The sequence below is a fragment of the Chaetura pelagica genome, unplaced genomic scaffold (assembly GCF_000747805.2).
Source record: "Chaetura pelagica isolate M959 unplaced genomic scaffold, ChaPel_1.0 scaffold436, whole genome shotgun sequence".
Taxonomy (NCBI): Eukaryota; Metazoa; Chordata; class Aves; order Apodiformes; family Apodidae; genus Chaetura; species Chaetura pelagica.
The window spans coordinates 1025909-1042303 of record NW_009953651.1 but is presented as its reverse complement, the minus strand read 5'-3'; the positions used below and the strand labels follow the sequence as shown (position 1 = coordinate 1042303).

General features: G+C 38.3%; 1 protein-coding gene across 1 annotated transcript; it reads left to right on the top strand.

Moving 5' to 3' along the window:
- The first annotated feature begins 2809 nt into the window (after positions 1-2809).
- Positions 2810-15735, top strand: LGI1 (leucine-rich, glioma inactivated 1). The gene is made up of 8 exons (XM_010000039.1): positions 2810-3261; positions 3699-3770; positions 7933-8004; positions 8103-8174; positions 12403-12474; positions 13728-13897; positions 14314-14478; positions 14563-15735. The coding sequence occupies exons 1-8, from the start codon at positions 3071-3073 to the stop codon at positions 15378-15380; spliced, it is 1632 nt and encodes a 543-aa protein (XP_009998341.1). The 5' UTR covers positions 2810-3070; the 3' UTR covers positions 15381-15735.
- Positions 15736-16395: the final 660 nt, after the last annotated feature.

Genomic DNA, 16395 nt, shown 5'->3' with positions numbered 1-16395 from the left:
AAACCTTGCTGAAAGAAAAATAAATAACATTTGTATGGCATTGTGCCTAATCAGTACCTGAAACGCCAGTGAAAACAAGCTAGCAAAGACAGAGAGGCAGGCGCTTGGATGTGGGCACCACAGGCACTTGCCTGCTCTGTTACCCAGAAAACCAAGAATGATGGCATAGGTAAAGGATGAGCCAAATGTTGCCATGGCTGGGCAGCAGCTATGCCACTGAAAATCCACAAACCAATTCATTTTTAAACTATTACATGGCAAGAAATGAGATACAGAGCTTGGCACAAAAGGACCCTGGAAAATGTGATTTATGCCTCTCTTTTGACAGAGCTACTATAAGTATTCATAATATTTGCAATTTTAGAAAAAGTAGTTGTTTTGGCATGGGGTTTGGAATAGAAAACTAACTTCCAGGCGGTTCTCTGCACAGACAGAATGAGCCAGGTTATTGCCCTGCTGCAGAGTGTGCTTTTTTAAATTGAAAAACAGCTACATTGCAAAGTTTTCAGAAGGTTCAAAATGTGTCTGGAGTATTAACTAAAAAGAAATGCCTAAGTAAGTGGTGCATTTCAGTGAATGAGCTGAAGGAAATTAAGAGGTTACACGATCAATGGCAAAATATTGCCATGGCAATGGGTAGCTTTGCCAGGAATAAACAAACAAACAACAACAGGCTTCTTTTCTTTCAGCAAAAAGTTAAGAGAATTTTCTGTTCTCACCTCACCAAGTCTGTGCTTTTGGACATCTCAGAGGAGAGAATATACTGTACCCTACTTACGCAAGTCCCACAAATCCAGGTCCCTTTAGTCATACAATTAGATCATTTCCAGAGCAAGAAGTAACCTTTATACCCAGGGGAAGGCATCAGCATTTACTTTATAATTATTTCAGTGCTTTGGTTACTGTAATTCTGTACCATTTTCTTACAGACAGTGGAAGGGCTCAGAAATAACACAGCTCTCTGCCACTACTAGTTGAAGTCGATCCTGCTTTAGGAGAGACTGCTGACAGGGAGGATTTCCTTATGAGCAAAAACATGGGCCCGCACTTAAATTAATAAAGAGCTTTAAAAAAAAGACACTGCAGATAGCAAGGGAGCTGAGGAAGCATGAGCTGCCCTTTTCCACAGGCACGAGTCCAGGTGAGGAGTGTGATGCACAGGCAACGGAGTCCTCTCCCTTCAGTGGTGATCCTCTGCCTCTGAAAGCTTTCTGGACCTTTCTGGCCGTCCCCAGCCCCTCAGAGGATGCAGTCCCACTGCTGGATGCGAGCCCCACGGGTCTCCTCTCAAGTCAGGGAGACCTCAACTGCCACCCAGGCAAGGATGCAGCAACACTAGGGTCCTGCCTGGTGTCCATATGCTGAGTTTCTGCAGTTCTGCAGGCTGCTGTCCCCTTTGCAATCTGCCACACATAGCATCTGGAATTCCCTCTGGGCACCTATATTTGGGTATGTACTTGGCCTTGCTGGCATCGTTCCTGAGAAAGACAGATGTGGCCTGGTGTTGGTCTTGAGGTTTGGAGCTGTGATTGCAGGAGCAATGGGCCAGAGCCAGATGGCCATGTAGGATCAAAGGAGGAGTAACCAGCAGTGGAGATCTTCTGGCTTACAGGTGTCTCCTGGTGAGGAGACAGACACCTATGTGTAGGAGTCAAAAGTGATCATGACTGTATTACACTTCTGTGCCATCGGATCAAGCTAGTAGACTTTGTGACCTGTGTAACACAAACAGTGCTGCAGGTCTGATGAGGAAGTGTCAAGACCTATTAGAGTTTGCAAAACTCTTCTAAGCAATCCTATATTGGAAAAAATAAAATCATCCTATATTGCTTTCCAGCTATTTGGCATTTATCAGATTTAACATTCTTTATATAATAACACTTAGGTTCTGCTTAAGTTCCCTATAAAATATTTAATGTAGTTTACTGTAAAGTCTTCAGGCTGAGGACTGTTTCTTACAGAGTATTCATACTCAGCCAGCACTAATTTCAATTGCAGCCATCAAGATCTATCCCTACCCTGTCACTTTTCAAAGAAGGTCCATTCCTAACTACAGGTTTAACATAACTAGTGTTTAAATATAGATTTTATTTTTTTCATCTAAAATTATCAAACCAGTCTCCAAGCAAATAATTTTTTAAACTTGAACTTTGAATTCATGTCGTCTATTTTGAATGATGCCTGGTCCACTTTATTTAACCAGCTCAGAAAAGATGTAACAAATAAGAATCGTTCCTTTTCGGGGGGGGGGGAAATAATAATAATAAAAATATTTTTAAAAGTGAAAAAAAAAAAAAAGGCAGTTGAGTTCTATTTTGCATGAGAAAATATTTTGTTTAGGAATGACAGTTGTAGGCATTCTCTCATGCATTGTAATATTTTCCATGTGTGACAGCTTGTTTTTCAGTGGTACAAATATGTGCAATAAGGGCTCAGGATGAAAATTAATCTAACAGCTTTTGCAGCAAAGCTTTTGATGGTTTCGCTCGATTTCATTTTCCTGTGGATGCTGCCGTTAGTTCTGCTGCTTGCAATATGTGAAGCATAATTCTCACAGGTTCACGAGGTTGTAGGGATCCAGTGAGAGATGACTGATTTCTTCCCCCACACACATACACTCCACCCCACACCCACTCACCCACCCACCAGCAAAACATAATGCTGTACTATTTTTGGTAACAGGGAAAGGGCCTCCCTGTGAAAACAGAAAGCAGTGTATTTCTCAGTTGCATCACTTTGCAATCTAATGCTCTGTTGTGCTCAGTGTTTTTGTGGTGATGCAAGTCTTTTTTTTTTTTTCCTTCCCTTCAGCCGGTTGGATTTTCCCCATCTTACAGCACCTCGCAGGTCTCTTCTCTGAGCAGTACGTTGCCTGAGTGAGTGGAAACATACAGATCAGCTGCAGGTTTCTGTCTACAAAAACAGAGTGAAAGAGAAAGAAAAGGGTTGGGAAAGCAGAGACAAATATTGACCTGGACTTACAGAAAGACATCCAATGGCTGAATAAAGAACCCCTGTTCATGTTTTGGGATATTCTTTCAACTGGCTGGAACAAGAGCGGATCAAAAGAATGGGAAATGCCAGCAGACCCTTTAGAAGAATTGCTTATTTCTTATGCCTTTTATCTGTGCTTTTGCTGACTGAAGGGAAGAAACCAGTGAAGCCAAAATGTCCTGCCTGGTGTACTTGTACCAAAGATAATGCTTTATGTGAAAATGCCAGATCTATTCCTCGCAGCGTTCCGCCTGATGTTATCTCACTGTAAGGGCTGTAAGCATTTGGTTATTTAATTTATGATTTAAAATGAAGTAGGATATGTGCTGTTTCAGTGCATACGGAGGGATGCTTGCTGCAGGGAGTACCTCCAGCATTCAGAATCATCAGCTAATGTGTTAAAATTGTGCTGCATCTTTGAATCCTGATTTTTACATCTCTTTCATCTGTCTGTCTGTCTGTCTGTGTATGTGCACACATCCCATTTTATATCATCTTCTACACTACATGAAACCTGTAACATTCATTTTTTTGTTGTTGTTGGGGTTTTTTTTGTTTGGCTGGGGTTTTTTGGGGGGGTGGGGGTTGGGGTTTTTTTGTACTTACATAAATAAATTTCTCTGTGATGACCAGATCAGTATTTCAACTGTAGATATATGAGACTACATTAATATAAGGTTGTGTTTTTTTTTTCTTCTTTCCAGATCCTTTGTGAGATCTGCTTTTACTAAAATCCCAGAAGGGAGTTTTTTGCTCACACCATCCCTGCAGCTTCTGTGAGGAAATTTATATGATACACTTTTGTTATGAAATGTATATGTATCCATAAATATTATACAAAGAGTCTCAGTATTTATTTTATAAGAAACCGCAAGAGAAGATTAATGAGATGACAAAATACAAGACTTTTTAGCAATTTGAGAGATAGTGCATGTTTGGTTTTTTTCTAAGTCTTATCTACTTAGTATTTTGCAAGGCTATCTGTTGTCAGTGCTACTTTAAATGACTACATGCTAAGGTTCTGGTGACAGAAGATATGCTATCCTTATTATGCTTTAATTAACTTTACAGGAGGGATTTGAGCATTGCAAAAACTATTCTTGTTTCTTTTCTGCAGTCCTGGGGCCTGATCCCAATATAAAGCTGCCCATTTGCAACTCTCATCGACTGCGAGCTCAGCACCCCTCAGATTAGGCCCTTCACTGCAGTGGGACAGGTCCTGAAGTCTCTTTCCATGTAAAATTGCCATTGACTTCTGTCGAAGTTTAGTCACTTCAGTGGGAGTTTTGCCTTCGTAGCACCTGGATTTGACCCTATTTGTTATTCCACATTCTTTGAATAAAATACAAAAAAGTAATGAGCATTTTCTTCCAATTAAAAAAATTTAAGCCATTTTTTCCAAAATCTAATGCTGCAATGAGACATGCAGAAAGAGAATATTTTGGGATGTTTAAATACTAGATGCATTTCTCTATAGGTTTTTGGCAGGGTTGCAAGCTTTCCTAAAAATGTGGGTATATGATTATATAATTGTGAGCTATACAGAGGTAGAGGGGGTGTAACCTAAACTGTTCATAGCGGATGTGCTGCCAGCCTGACACACACCCAGAAATCCAGCAAGGCGGACTCCCTGATGTGATCAACATCAGAATTGGACGTCTGTCCCAGACTGACTTCCCATGCTCTCTAGATGTGGTCAGAGTTGTGATGTTGATGTATTGGAGCCCTACGGCTGTTAGATAGAACTGCTGGTGCACCAGTAACTGAAGCCCTGACCCTAGCTGTACTCTGCTACCTCAAGTGGAGCTGGTAAGGAGGTGCAGATGTACTGTACAATTTTGGATACAGGGTAAATAGGTAAATGCAGTTACTATGGAAACCTAAATGCTTTTCCATGGTGCTTTATTCCTGAGAAGCTTTTCCCAGGTGGTCACAGATCACAAAACAGACACATTACACGTAATTCCTGAAATGGGTCTTTCAAAGGAAATAAAAAAAATAAATAGCAGCATTGGTGGAGCTTGTATCTGAGTGAGTAGGACATAATCTCTCTTGGCTATGATACACCACCTACACTTAGCAATGCCCCTGCTAGGAAGGCAGAATTGAGTAGGGTGGAGTAGGACAGTCATCTTATTTTTGAGTTATTACAGTGCCTGGCACTGTGGGGTCAGGCAATGGTTTATGGCATTTTGGTAATGGTAATGATTTGCATGGTCTGCCATACACTAAAAAGTGCGTTCTAAGCTGCTGTTCATAAATGCTGCAACAAAAGCTCTGAGCCCAGACAAGCAGGTTTTCTTCCATTATGGGCTTCGACAAGTGATCTCTTTTCCAGATATATTTCTAGCACTGTAGCTTAGCTGCTCGCTATCTCTGGAAAGTCAAGTTTCTGATCTAAGGCAAATTACTCCTTAAAAAGGGACCATAGGTGCAGGTTTATATCTGTAGGGTCAATACTCCAGTTTGTACATGGAAAAGAAACATTTCCAGCTTCAGCAGAAGATAGTAAGAAAAATAAGAATATAGAAAAACTCAGGTTAATTACACATTACAGTAAGTTTTAGCTCTTCTTGTTTATAGCTGTATTGGCAGGTTTAATTTAGCCAATTTAGCAGCTTATATGTATTTTTATGTAATCATCTCCAGCATTACATTTTTTAATTCCAAATGTATTTTGCTATCTCCAGAATGCCAGTCACACATTTCTGGGTGTGGAACATAATTGCTGCTATTATAATTTACTACTGTTTTTACTGTAGTAAATGGCAATGGTCCAATGGTCCAGCAATGGTCTCTGGAAAAATTATGGTCTTGTGCTAAACAGTACTTGGAAGTCCCAGGCCAGGAGAGCTTTTCTTCTTGGATAGTATGGGTGGTATGCTCTGTGCTCTTCATGTTACAACAAAAATACGAAGGACCTCCACAGCTATGGTGAATTGCCAGCAGGAGTATTCCTTAAATGTTGAGAAAATCTCCCTGCTCTCATCTCCAGCACTCGTTAACTGTGTATCAGCAGCATGCTGAGGCTATCCTTATAAACTGATGACATGAAAGCCTGTAGAAAGAAGGGAGGTAGTCATGGCACCAGGATCCATCCCTGCTAGCAGTGCACAGTTCCTGCTAAGCAATACAGTCCCAGCCACAGTACAGTCTCTTCAGGCTCTGTCCCCAGAAGTAGTAGCTGGTGGGTCCCAGATCAAGCAAATCTGGTGTTTGAGAGGCAAATCATAGAATCATAGAATCTTAGGGGTTGGAAGGGACCTTGAAAGATCATCTAGTCCAACCCCCCTGCCAGAGCAGGATCACCTAGAGTACATCACACAGGAACGCATCCAGGTGGGTTTTGAATGTCTCCAGTGAGGGAGACTCCACAACCTCCCTGGGCAGCCTGTTCCACTGCTCTGTCACTCTCACAGTAAAAAAATTTTTTCGGATATTCACCTTGAACCTCCTATGCACCAATTTACACCCATTACCCCTTGTCCTATCACTGGTCATCACTGAGAAAAGCCTAACTCCGTCCCCCTGACACTCACCCCTTACATATTTGTAAACATTGATGAGGTCACCCCTCAGTCTCCTTTAATGAGCTCACCAAGTGCAAGACCTATGTTATAAGCCTGGCATTATCTAAAATAGGTATATTATATAAAGAGATATCACCTTGTTCTTTAAATTACAAGGAGGGTAGAGTACAGAAAAGGCAAAATTATCCAGTGGAATCATATCAAAAAAGTAAAATTAGTTGCAGGAAGATTTACTAGATTGGCCTTTTGGTTCAGAGGTTTTACAAAAATACTTATTTTCTCTAAGAAAGAGAAGTAGTCATTGCTTCTAACAAAAGGGAAGAATTTCCTGCTTATATTTTTCATACATACATATAGGAATAATATTTAAAGCAGAAGAAGCACAGTCTGCAATAGCCAAGTGATAAAATAAATCAACTGCATCTTACTCTTAATACAAACTTAAAAATAAGAGATTAACTCTTATTAAGAGCTCTCATCAATTAAGCGTATTAATTCATCCTTGGAAATTTTTAATTGCTGAATGTTATGGTGTGAATCTATTTATCCAACAGTCCAACTGAATTAAAAAATGGATGTGAATGTAATATTCCACTGGCATAAAATTCATTGTACTTGACAGTACCTCACCATATTAAGGGTACAGGCAGAACTGAGTTAAAATGGACAAATGCAAACATCTCTGATAAACATAAAGCTGGAAAAATTTATGCTAATCCACTTTTAATGCTTACAAAAATACATAATATCAGATGTATTGCTGGTGTTTTTACTGCTATATGGATGCAAAATGTATACACAGACCAAGAGCTATCTCCAGCAGGTTATAATGTGGTCTTAAAAATAGTTCTGATTTGAACATTAGCTAAATTAAGAGATTTTCCTTTTTTTTTTTTTTTTTCTCAGTATCTTCTCAGTCCCCTCAGGTCAAATATGCTCACAGGTTTAACTCAGAAGTTAAGGGGGTTTACTCCCTGTCAGTGGTGTAAATTCAACCTGATGTCTGGCTAACCAGCTGGATATTTTCCTTATGTTGTCATCAAAAGTAAGTGTTCTTCCAGACAATTTAGACCTATGTAGTACTTGAACATTTCATTGTTGTCCAAGTATGTCTCCCGTGGCGCTTGTACAATCCTGTTGTTTTACTGGCATGATAAACCCACGTTCACATCCCACAGAAGTCAATGGAATTTTATCAGCTGGCTCCAGTATGCAAAGCAAGGAGTTTTTGGATCGTTCCCTTTTCACCATGCTATGGTGCAATATATCAGCCTCATGAACCTGTAGTGCTTTCAGGGACAAAACTATGAAACCAGGCAGTGGAAATTTGGCCTACTGTGGCTTGTTAGACTGTTTTCTGAATATGCTCATAACCTCATGGTCTTTTGTTTTGCATCTCTTTACGCAGGTTGTTTACATCCAACAGTTTTGATGTTATTAGTGATGATGCTTTCATGGGCCTTCCTCATCTAGAATACTTGTGAGTGAACAAAATTTCCTGGCATTATTGAATAGAGTGGGTGGGCTTCCAAGTTCCAGATGTTGCTTTGACCAGAATAACTTTATGACCCATTACAGGTTCATAGAGAACAACAGCATTAATTCAATTTCAAGAAATACTTTCAGAGGACTGAAATCTTTAATTCATCTGTAAGTAAAAGTTGTTTAATATATTACTTGATATATTTATTACAGTAACTGAACCCCTGTGTTGTTGGATTTTGCGTTTTGATAAATAGCTGTTCACATTGTTAAAGCTGTGTTAATAGTGATCTAGTTAGAATGTTAATCTTTGTGTTTCCACCAAAGACTTCCAAACTGTGGTATGTGTAGAAGGCTAGGATTCAAACAGCTTCCAAACAGTACATGTTTGGCAGTAGGTCCCTGAATTTCTTTGCTCAGAGCACTGGGGATTTCCAGCAGAGCATGTAGGAGCAGGAAGAAAGCAGGATGGGTCAGGAAGCTTGACACTGACAAGCTGAGTCCCAGCTTGGGACTTGGAGAAGAGGAATGTGGGAGCTGTGGTAAACATTGAGGTGCCAGGGTGGTGATGCTGAGGAATGGACACACGCTTCTTGCCAGGTACCCTGGTCTGGCAAGGATCCAGGAGAATATTACAGCCGTTCCTGGAACCAGCCATTACTGTCTGTACCCATGTCCACTGCAGCCACTACCCATATGCAGCAGACCTGGACCAAGTCAAACTTGAAAATTCCTACCTAGAACAATTTTAAATAGAGAAGTTGCAACAAGAAGCATTTATTATGACTTACCGATCCACCTCTTCTACTTAACGTGAGGGTGTATCAGCCCTTAGACTTCAGCCGGATGGGCTTTGAACCCTGGCACTGCACCCTCTGCTCTCCTCCATGCAAGCCAGGGCACCCTATGGTCAGGCTCTGTCATGCAGTGGCACTGAGGTCTGCTTAACATTCCTCATGTTACTGCTCAGCGCTTCAGCTATCCTGGAAACACGGCCAGACCCTTGCTCTCTGACATGCTGCGTTGGCCTAGAGGGGAAATGGTTCAGAGGTGCCCTGGATGCTCATGTGGCTGTTGGGAGCAACACTTCCCACGCTCACACCCGCAGAGGCATTTCTCGTGCTGTGCTCAGCAGGTGAAACACTCACAGGCAACAAATACCTGTAACATTGCACTGCAAACACAAGGGCAGCATCCTCATGCTCTGAGCTAGCAATACAGGTTTTACACAGGCTTTTTTTCTCTTCTCTTACATCTTTTAGCAATGATTTTATTTTAGCAAGCAATATGTTTATTGAAAACACAACATCTACTGTAAGAAAACATAACAAAATACAAACATAATGTAAGAGAAGGAGACTTAAACATCTGGGGTGTGTCTGACGTGGTTATATACCCATCTCTGATCATTTGCATTTTGAAGCATGTATCTTGGGGGGTGTCATAGGCAAAGGAATGGAATCTGACCTTTTGGCCTTAACACAATAACCTCCAAGAGGGTTTTGAAACAGGGTAATTTAACTTTTTATTTAATGTATTTTGATACAGGAGAGAAAGAAAAAGTTCCATTTACAATAGATAATGCATAGATATAATAGTTGAATTGCAATTCACCACACCCCTCACCACATAGTAAATGTATCATAAAACACTTTACACTTCCCTTTTTGTCAGAACAGACAAGACACAGTTGGCTGTAACTGAGCCTACTGTGACTACTCATGTAGGTGGTTACTTATAGAATGGCTCTAGGTGTGAGGAAGGGGAAAGAGAGGAGAGGGAAAAAGGCTTATAAATAGGCTGTGCACTTCCCCTAAAAATTCATATTAGAGGTGTAGGTGTAATTATAGCATTGTTAAAAAAGGCAGATAATGGGATAAGGCTGGTCACCGGGACCCTACATTCAAAATACTGATACACATGAATAGCTTTATATTCACAAATGGGTCCAGTACATTATTTATCATATTCATTTACTTATTTAGTAGCTGCTGCTGCCAGTGAGCAAATTGCTTTTTTAACACAAAGAAAGGCACAATTTCTTCTTTACAGTCTTTACTGAGCATACAGTCCAAGAGTAACTTCTTGCCTATTATGTTGGTTTCTGGGGATGCTTCAGCAGTTTCATAAGAGAAAACATACACAAAGATAGAACTACATTTGAGGAGCCACCATGGTTTGTATGTGGTTACATTTTTGAGACTTAGATTTGTGCATCACACTGCTGTCGTGCATGGAGCGCTATTCGTGAAGACAATGAGAAATCTGCAGAAAATAACTGCAAAGGCAGGTCCATTAACCACAGAATGTGACTACTTTAGTCTGCTTGCAGAACCCCTCCTCACCCCTGGGGGAAATCTGCATGTACACATTAAGAAGAAGCATTTGGCACCCTGAGGGATTTCTCATTTATGAAACAGGATAGTATTTGTATACACAAAATATATTTAAAAGAAGCATAGTAAATAAGCATGCAAATGAGTTCCATGCAGTTAGAGGAGAAGATGAACTTTGTTCTATTTATTCTGTTGATTTCCTTTTCTCAGCATAACTTTTGTAATGCAGTAAGCTATCCAAACATTTGTACTTTTATAATGCAATTAACTGTGATAATTATAGCGCATCCTTCGTGCAAAGCAGAGACATCTAGTATTTAGCATTATGCAATATGATTTATTTTCTACTCGGAGTACATTTAAGAAGAGAAAAATTCAGGAAAAATAGTCTTTTTTAAACTAATTTACTAATTTAATATCAAAATCTTACAGTTAGGATGGGACAATAATTTCTATGCACAATATACAGTTTTGATCGCATTTCTCTCCGAACTGTGGCCGTAAATTTAGCTACATGTTTGATACAACCTTCACTCTCTTAATGTAAACTAAATTCCATGTACAGCAGCATCTAGGCAAGCCAGTGTTTTCTAATATATAAGTATGCTTTTTAACTGTGAAATATAAAATGCATAATTTTCACACCAAAATTGGGTAATTCATAAATCTTGTGTAAAATTTTCTGTCAGTCACATTCCCACAGCAGTGGTGAACCCCCTGCTACTTCCAAGTACATCATACCTTTCAGTTTGCTGTGTAAGAATATATAAAAATATATAGGGTATTAAACCTGCCTCAGGTTGCAAGTCTGCTTAGCTTTCTCCATATAAGTTACCTAACTTTCAAAAAATTTATCTTCTATGTAAAATTAAGTAAAATAAGTGAAGCAGATGATACATACACCAAACAGTGTTACAATCAGATGTATTTTGAAAGTGGTGAAGTCATCATGGACTAATGACATCATCCCATATTTTCTATTCTGGATAAGGCAAACAATTTTAAATGAGGCTGCAGACTTAGTACATCTGGGCCTATTCTTGAATTTAAGTATATACCTAAGTGGCTTTGCTTGGCTAGAGAAATTGTAGTTAATAAATAACTTTTGTGTTTACAAGTGAAAACAGAGGAGATTCTAAGTCTTACTAGCTACTGATTCTAACTGGGATTGTAAACTAGCATGATTTATTTCCATTTTCATTTATTCTCATAAGTAATAAATAATTCTATTAATCAAAAGAAACATAAGCTATACCCTACAACATTAGTCTTTTCCTGTCATGCCCCCATGGCATCTTAGAGAACCCAGACCTTTGGTAGACTCACACAGATGTGTCTGACTGAAATGTAATGTATTGCTTTTTCAAAGCCTGCTCACATTTCCTTGCCACTTTTACCAACTAGAATAGTCACTGAATTTAAACATTGGGAATTAGTGGCAGTGTTTTTCTGGCCTCATACACACACAAACACACACATACACACGTGTGCATTTCAGGAAATAAATTAATGCTGATCAGCAATTCCTGAAATCTGAAAACCTTATTTCCAAAACCTATGAGCTAAACCTAAGTTGAACAGCATGAAACCTTTCTTCCAGAAGACATATAAGAAAGGGGGGAAATTGCAGTAATATGAACACCATGTATTGGTATTTCATAAGGAAAACATCAGTTGATCAACTAATGACTAATTGTTTTAAAATAATGGTTTTGGCAAAACAGCAGAGGTGACTGTACTTTTTACCCTGCTAGGTGAAGTAGCGTAAATGCTGTGAGGGAGAAAGCAGAAGGAGGCATAGCATTTTAGTGGAAGAAGAAGTCACAATGTAAATGAGCTATTATTAAAAGCAAGCTTTTATAACTACGTGCTGGAGTTCTTTACATTAAAAAAAAAAAAAAAAAGGTTCTGTATCTTAAAACCAAAACCAAACAAACAACCACCCCCCCACACACACAAACCAAAAAAAGAACACAAACAGTAAAAACCCCACAGTATTGCACTTTGCAAATGTGTTATTTAATGAACTAGCACTGATACTGAAGTGTCTTCTTTTACAGGAGTCTCGCAAATAATAATCTCCAATCGCTTCCAAAAGACTTATTCAAAGGCTTGGATTCTTTAACAAATGTGTAAGAAAACAATTAATTAATCTATTAATTATACTAAAAATATAAAGAGATTATTGTAGAGGACATTCTGAGTAACCATTCAAACCAACTGCCAGTAATAGGATCTTACTGCTTGGTAGAGATTACCCAGGATGGGTATGCTACAGTTTTGTTTACTATTGTTGATAATTTCCTTTAGTTTTGAATATTCCACCAGTTATGAAGACAGTGATATTGTTAATAGTTATGTAAGTACTTATGCATGTTCATTAAGAATTATTAAATAGGAAAGAAGTATTCTTAGGGATGCATGAAACAGCATGGCATGGGGGGGGGTGGAAGATAATTAATGGAGTAACATTTTTCTGTGCAAATAATTTCTAGGAAGGCTATATTTTATCACAAAATCATGTGTCTTAGTAAGTACCATATCCCATACTAAATCTAATTGCAACCAAACCAAAGCATGGACTTGTTCAAATATGTAACTTACATACCAGTTAAAGTACAAAACATAGATAAACAGATAAATCAAATAGTTACTTCATGGAAGTACGTCCTGTTTACAACACATCAAATTCTGGTTCACCTAGTTTGGGATAATGTGTGCAGAACATCCTTTGCCTGCTCCCTGTGTTAAAAAGGTATGCTGAATTCACAGTGGAGAGCTGCAGTAGTAAGATGTGGAGATGGTCAGTATATCTCGTGGCATTACTTGGCATGACTGATCATGGCCAGGTGGTTACACAGTCTGGTTCTGGCACTTCCCTGTTCCTGTACATACGATCTGAAATCTGACTAAAGACAGCTGTAAAAGACATGGAACAGAACTCCTTTGCTTGTGTCTCCTTGAAGACCTAAATGCCTACATCTAAAGGAGACAGCAAATACTGACTGGCTGACTGGCCATCAGGTTACATTAATTACAGTTTTGTTGTTGAGAAGGCTCTTGTTGAGAAAGGATAATCCAAAACAACCTCCCAAAATATGTTGCCAACAGTTTGGTAGGTTTTTGTCCACCTGTACATTTGGGAAACTCAACAAAAATTTCCTACTCATCATCATGTTCTCCTTGATTACCTTAATATAATTAAATGTGTATGGGTTCTTGTATGTAGATTTAACTATGGGTCAGGAGAAATTAAGACAAGAAGGCATCAATTGAGAATAAGCAAGAGGGCATACATTTAACAAGAGCCCAGTTTGTTGCTGCCCTGCAAGGAGGAATACATCAGCTGACTATTTATTTTCAATGCATGATTTATTTGTTGTAGAGATCTTAGAGGCAATGCATTTAATTGTGACTGCAAACTGAAGTGGTTAGTGGAATGGCTGGGCAGCACCAATGCAACAGTTGAAGACATTTACTGTGAAAGCCCACCAGAATATAAGAATCGCAAAATCAATAGCCTCTCTCCAAAAGAATTTGATTGCATTATGACAGGTAATGTGCTTCATATTATTTAATCTTGTTAAATAAAGTCAAAGCTATATTTTTTTTTTATTCTAGGGTCCATTTTTTCAGGAAGTCTGCATACTAGATGGCACTTCCACTGAAATCAATATGAATTCTCTGCAGGTATAAGTCCGACATGCAAATCACTTGGGAGTGAGGTCTTACATTGCAGCTTCTACTCAGACTTCAATATGCTATGTAAAGAACTGGGACATAAAACAGCACCTCTTTTAATTGAGAAAGATTGAAAAACAAGTTGCAGTGCTCCTTAATCAACAGGAAAATTTGACTTAATGATGAAATACTGTAATTTGTAATAACTTGTTATCTGTGAAGCAGATGCTTTTTCAATACAGTATGGAAAGTATCTCTGTAATTTTCACATGTTGTGTGTACTTTTGCAGAATTTGAAGTTTATCAGTCCCTGCCATACCAATCTCTGTCAGTAGATACTTTCTCATACATGAATGATGAACACGTGGTTATTGCTCAGCCTTTTACTGGAAAATGCATCTTTCTTGAATGGGACCATGTAGAAGTGATGTTCAGGAATTATGACAACATTACAGGTATGAACATTGCTCAACAAGTAACATCGCAACAGATCATCCAAAAATTGTTGCTAACCCTGTCTTTTACTTTTCTTTCTATAGGTACTTCAACTGTTGTGTGTAAACCTATAGTTATTGAGAGTCAGCTGTATGTCATTGTCGCACAGCTGTTTGGAGGCTCCCACATATATAAAAGAGATATTTTTGCTAATAAGTTTATAAAAATTCAAGATATTGAAATCCTTAAAATCCGAAAACCCAATGACATTGAAACATTCAGGATTGCTGAAGACTGGTATTTTGTTGTTGCAGACAGTTCAAAGGCTGGTTTCACCACAGTTTACAAGTGGAATGGGAATGGATTTTACTCCCATCAATCTCTGCATGCCTGGTACAGAGATACTGATGTGGAGTATCTTGAAATATCTGGCAAACCACATTTAATTCTGTCGAGTAGTTCCCAAAGACCTGTAATATATCAGTGGAACAAAGGAACAAATGAATTTGTTAAGCGTTTTGATATCCAAGATATGGAAGATGCATATGCAGTGAAACATTTCAAAGTGAAAGAGGATGTATACATTTGCTTAACAAGATTTATTGGGGACTCTAAAGTAATGAAATGGGGTGGCTCAGCATTTCTGGATTTACAAAGGATGCCATCCCGAGGGTCAATGGTATTCCAACCGCTTCAGATAAATAGTTATCAATATGCCATTCTTGGAAGTGATTATTCTTTCACTCAAGTCTATTTTTGGGATGCTGAAAAGGCAAAATTTGTGAAGTTTCAAGAATTAAACGTGCAGGCACCAAGATCTTTCATACATGTCTCCATCGATAAACGAGATTTTCTTTTTGCTTCAAGTTTTAAGGGAACTACATTGATTTATAAACATGTCAGAGTTGACTTAAGCGCATGACACTCATAATTCTAAGATTACATCAGACTTTCTACCATAAGTGGACAAAATGAACTAAATGCATGATGACTCTTATCTTACTTCCAAATGAATGCCTTTAAAAGTTGAGATTGCTAGAACAAAGTATTACTATTATCTTCATCTTTAATTGTCAAGTCTAGTGGTGTTGGAAGTTGCATTTTTTAACAAAAAGAAATTAAATTAACTGTTCTTTGCATCCACAATATGTAAATATGTGTGCAACTGCATCTGTTGCTATAAAGAATATTAAGATGTAATTTTCCATTTATTTATTCACCTGTTTGAAACAACTGCCAAATAAAATGTTTACATTTTGTGTCTTTCACATTCCAAATATTATTTGCAGGTGATACTTTTTATTTGTGTATATATTATACACATATAAAATAAACCCAAGAAAGCATATTGCCCAATGCAGTGTTGTACTGCATGGAACATGGACAATGTTGAAGATCAGGTGGGTTTTACATATAACAAGAAGTTATTGATAAAAATACAGCACTGAACCCTAATCATATAAATTAACACCTGGACATATCCTTGCATTTATGTGAAGCTTTGCTAATTTAAACAGGACTCCACTCAGAAAAAAAAAGCTTTCAGTTACATAGACCCAGTTGGAGGATGGGGCTTTGTACCATGTATAACTAGAAGTACCTGAATTTCTAAAAAATTACAAAGAAATCAGCAGAATAAAAGATTATGTAAAAGTGTGTCTTTCTCTGACTTATCCTGAAGTAGTCCCAAACAAATCTCTGGTATAACACTGGGCTATTACTGTGCTAAAAGCTAGAAGGACAGCTTATTTTCTAGCTAGCATCATTTTTCTGTATCTGAACTGTCACACATCACTTACATGAGTTCTGCATGTCAAATCATTCCACCATAATTGCAATTATTTAATCTTAAAATAATTTGTTCATTGTTCCAAATGAAGGTAGTGAATGTGAAGTCTGTTTTTTCCACTATCCTGCAATGAAGCTTAGTAACAGAT

Excerpts from the sequence above, each read along its gene's own strand:
- LGI1 (XM_010000039.1), top strand. The coding sequence starts at position 3,071 with ATGGGAAATGCCAGCAGACCCTTTAGAAGAATTGCTTATTTCTTATGC. Across the intron at positions 3,771-7,932 it reads ACACCATCCCTGCAGCTTCT|GTTGTTTACATCCAACAGTT; the intron begins GTGAGGAAATTT and ends CTCTTTACGCAG. Across the intron at positions 14,479-14,562 it reads GAATTATGACAACATTACAG|GTACTTCAACTGTTGTGTGT; the intron begins GTATGAACATTG and ends TTCTTTCTATAG.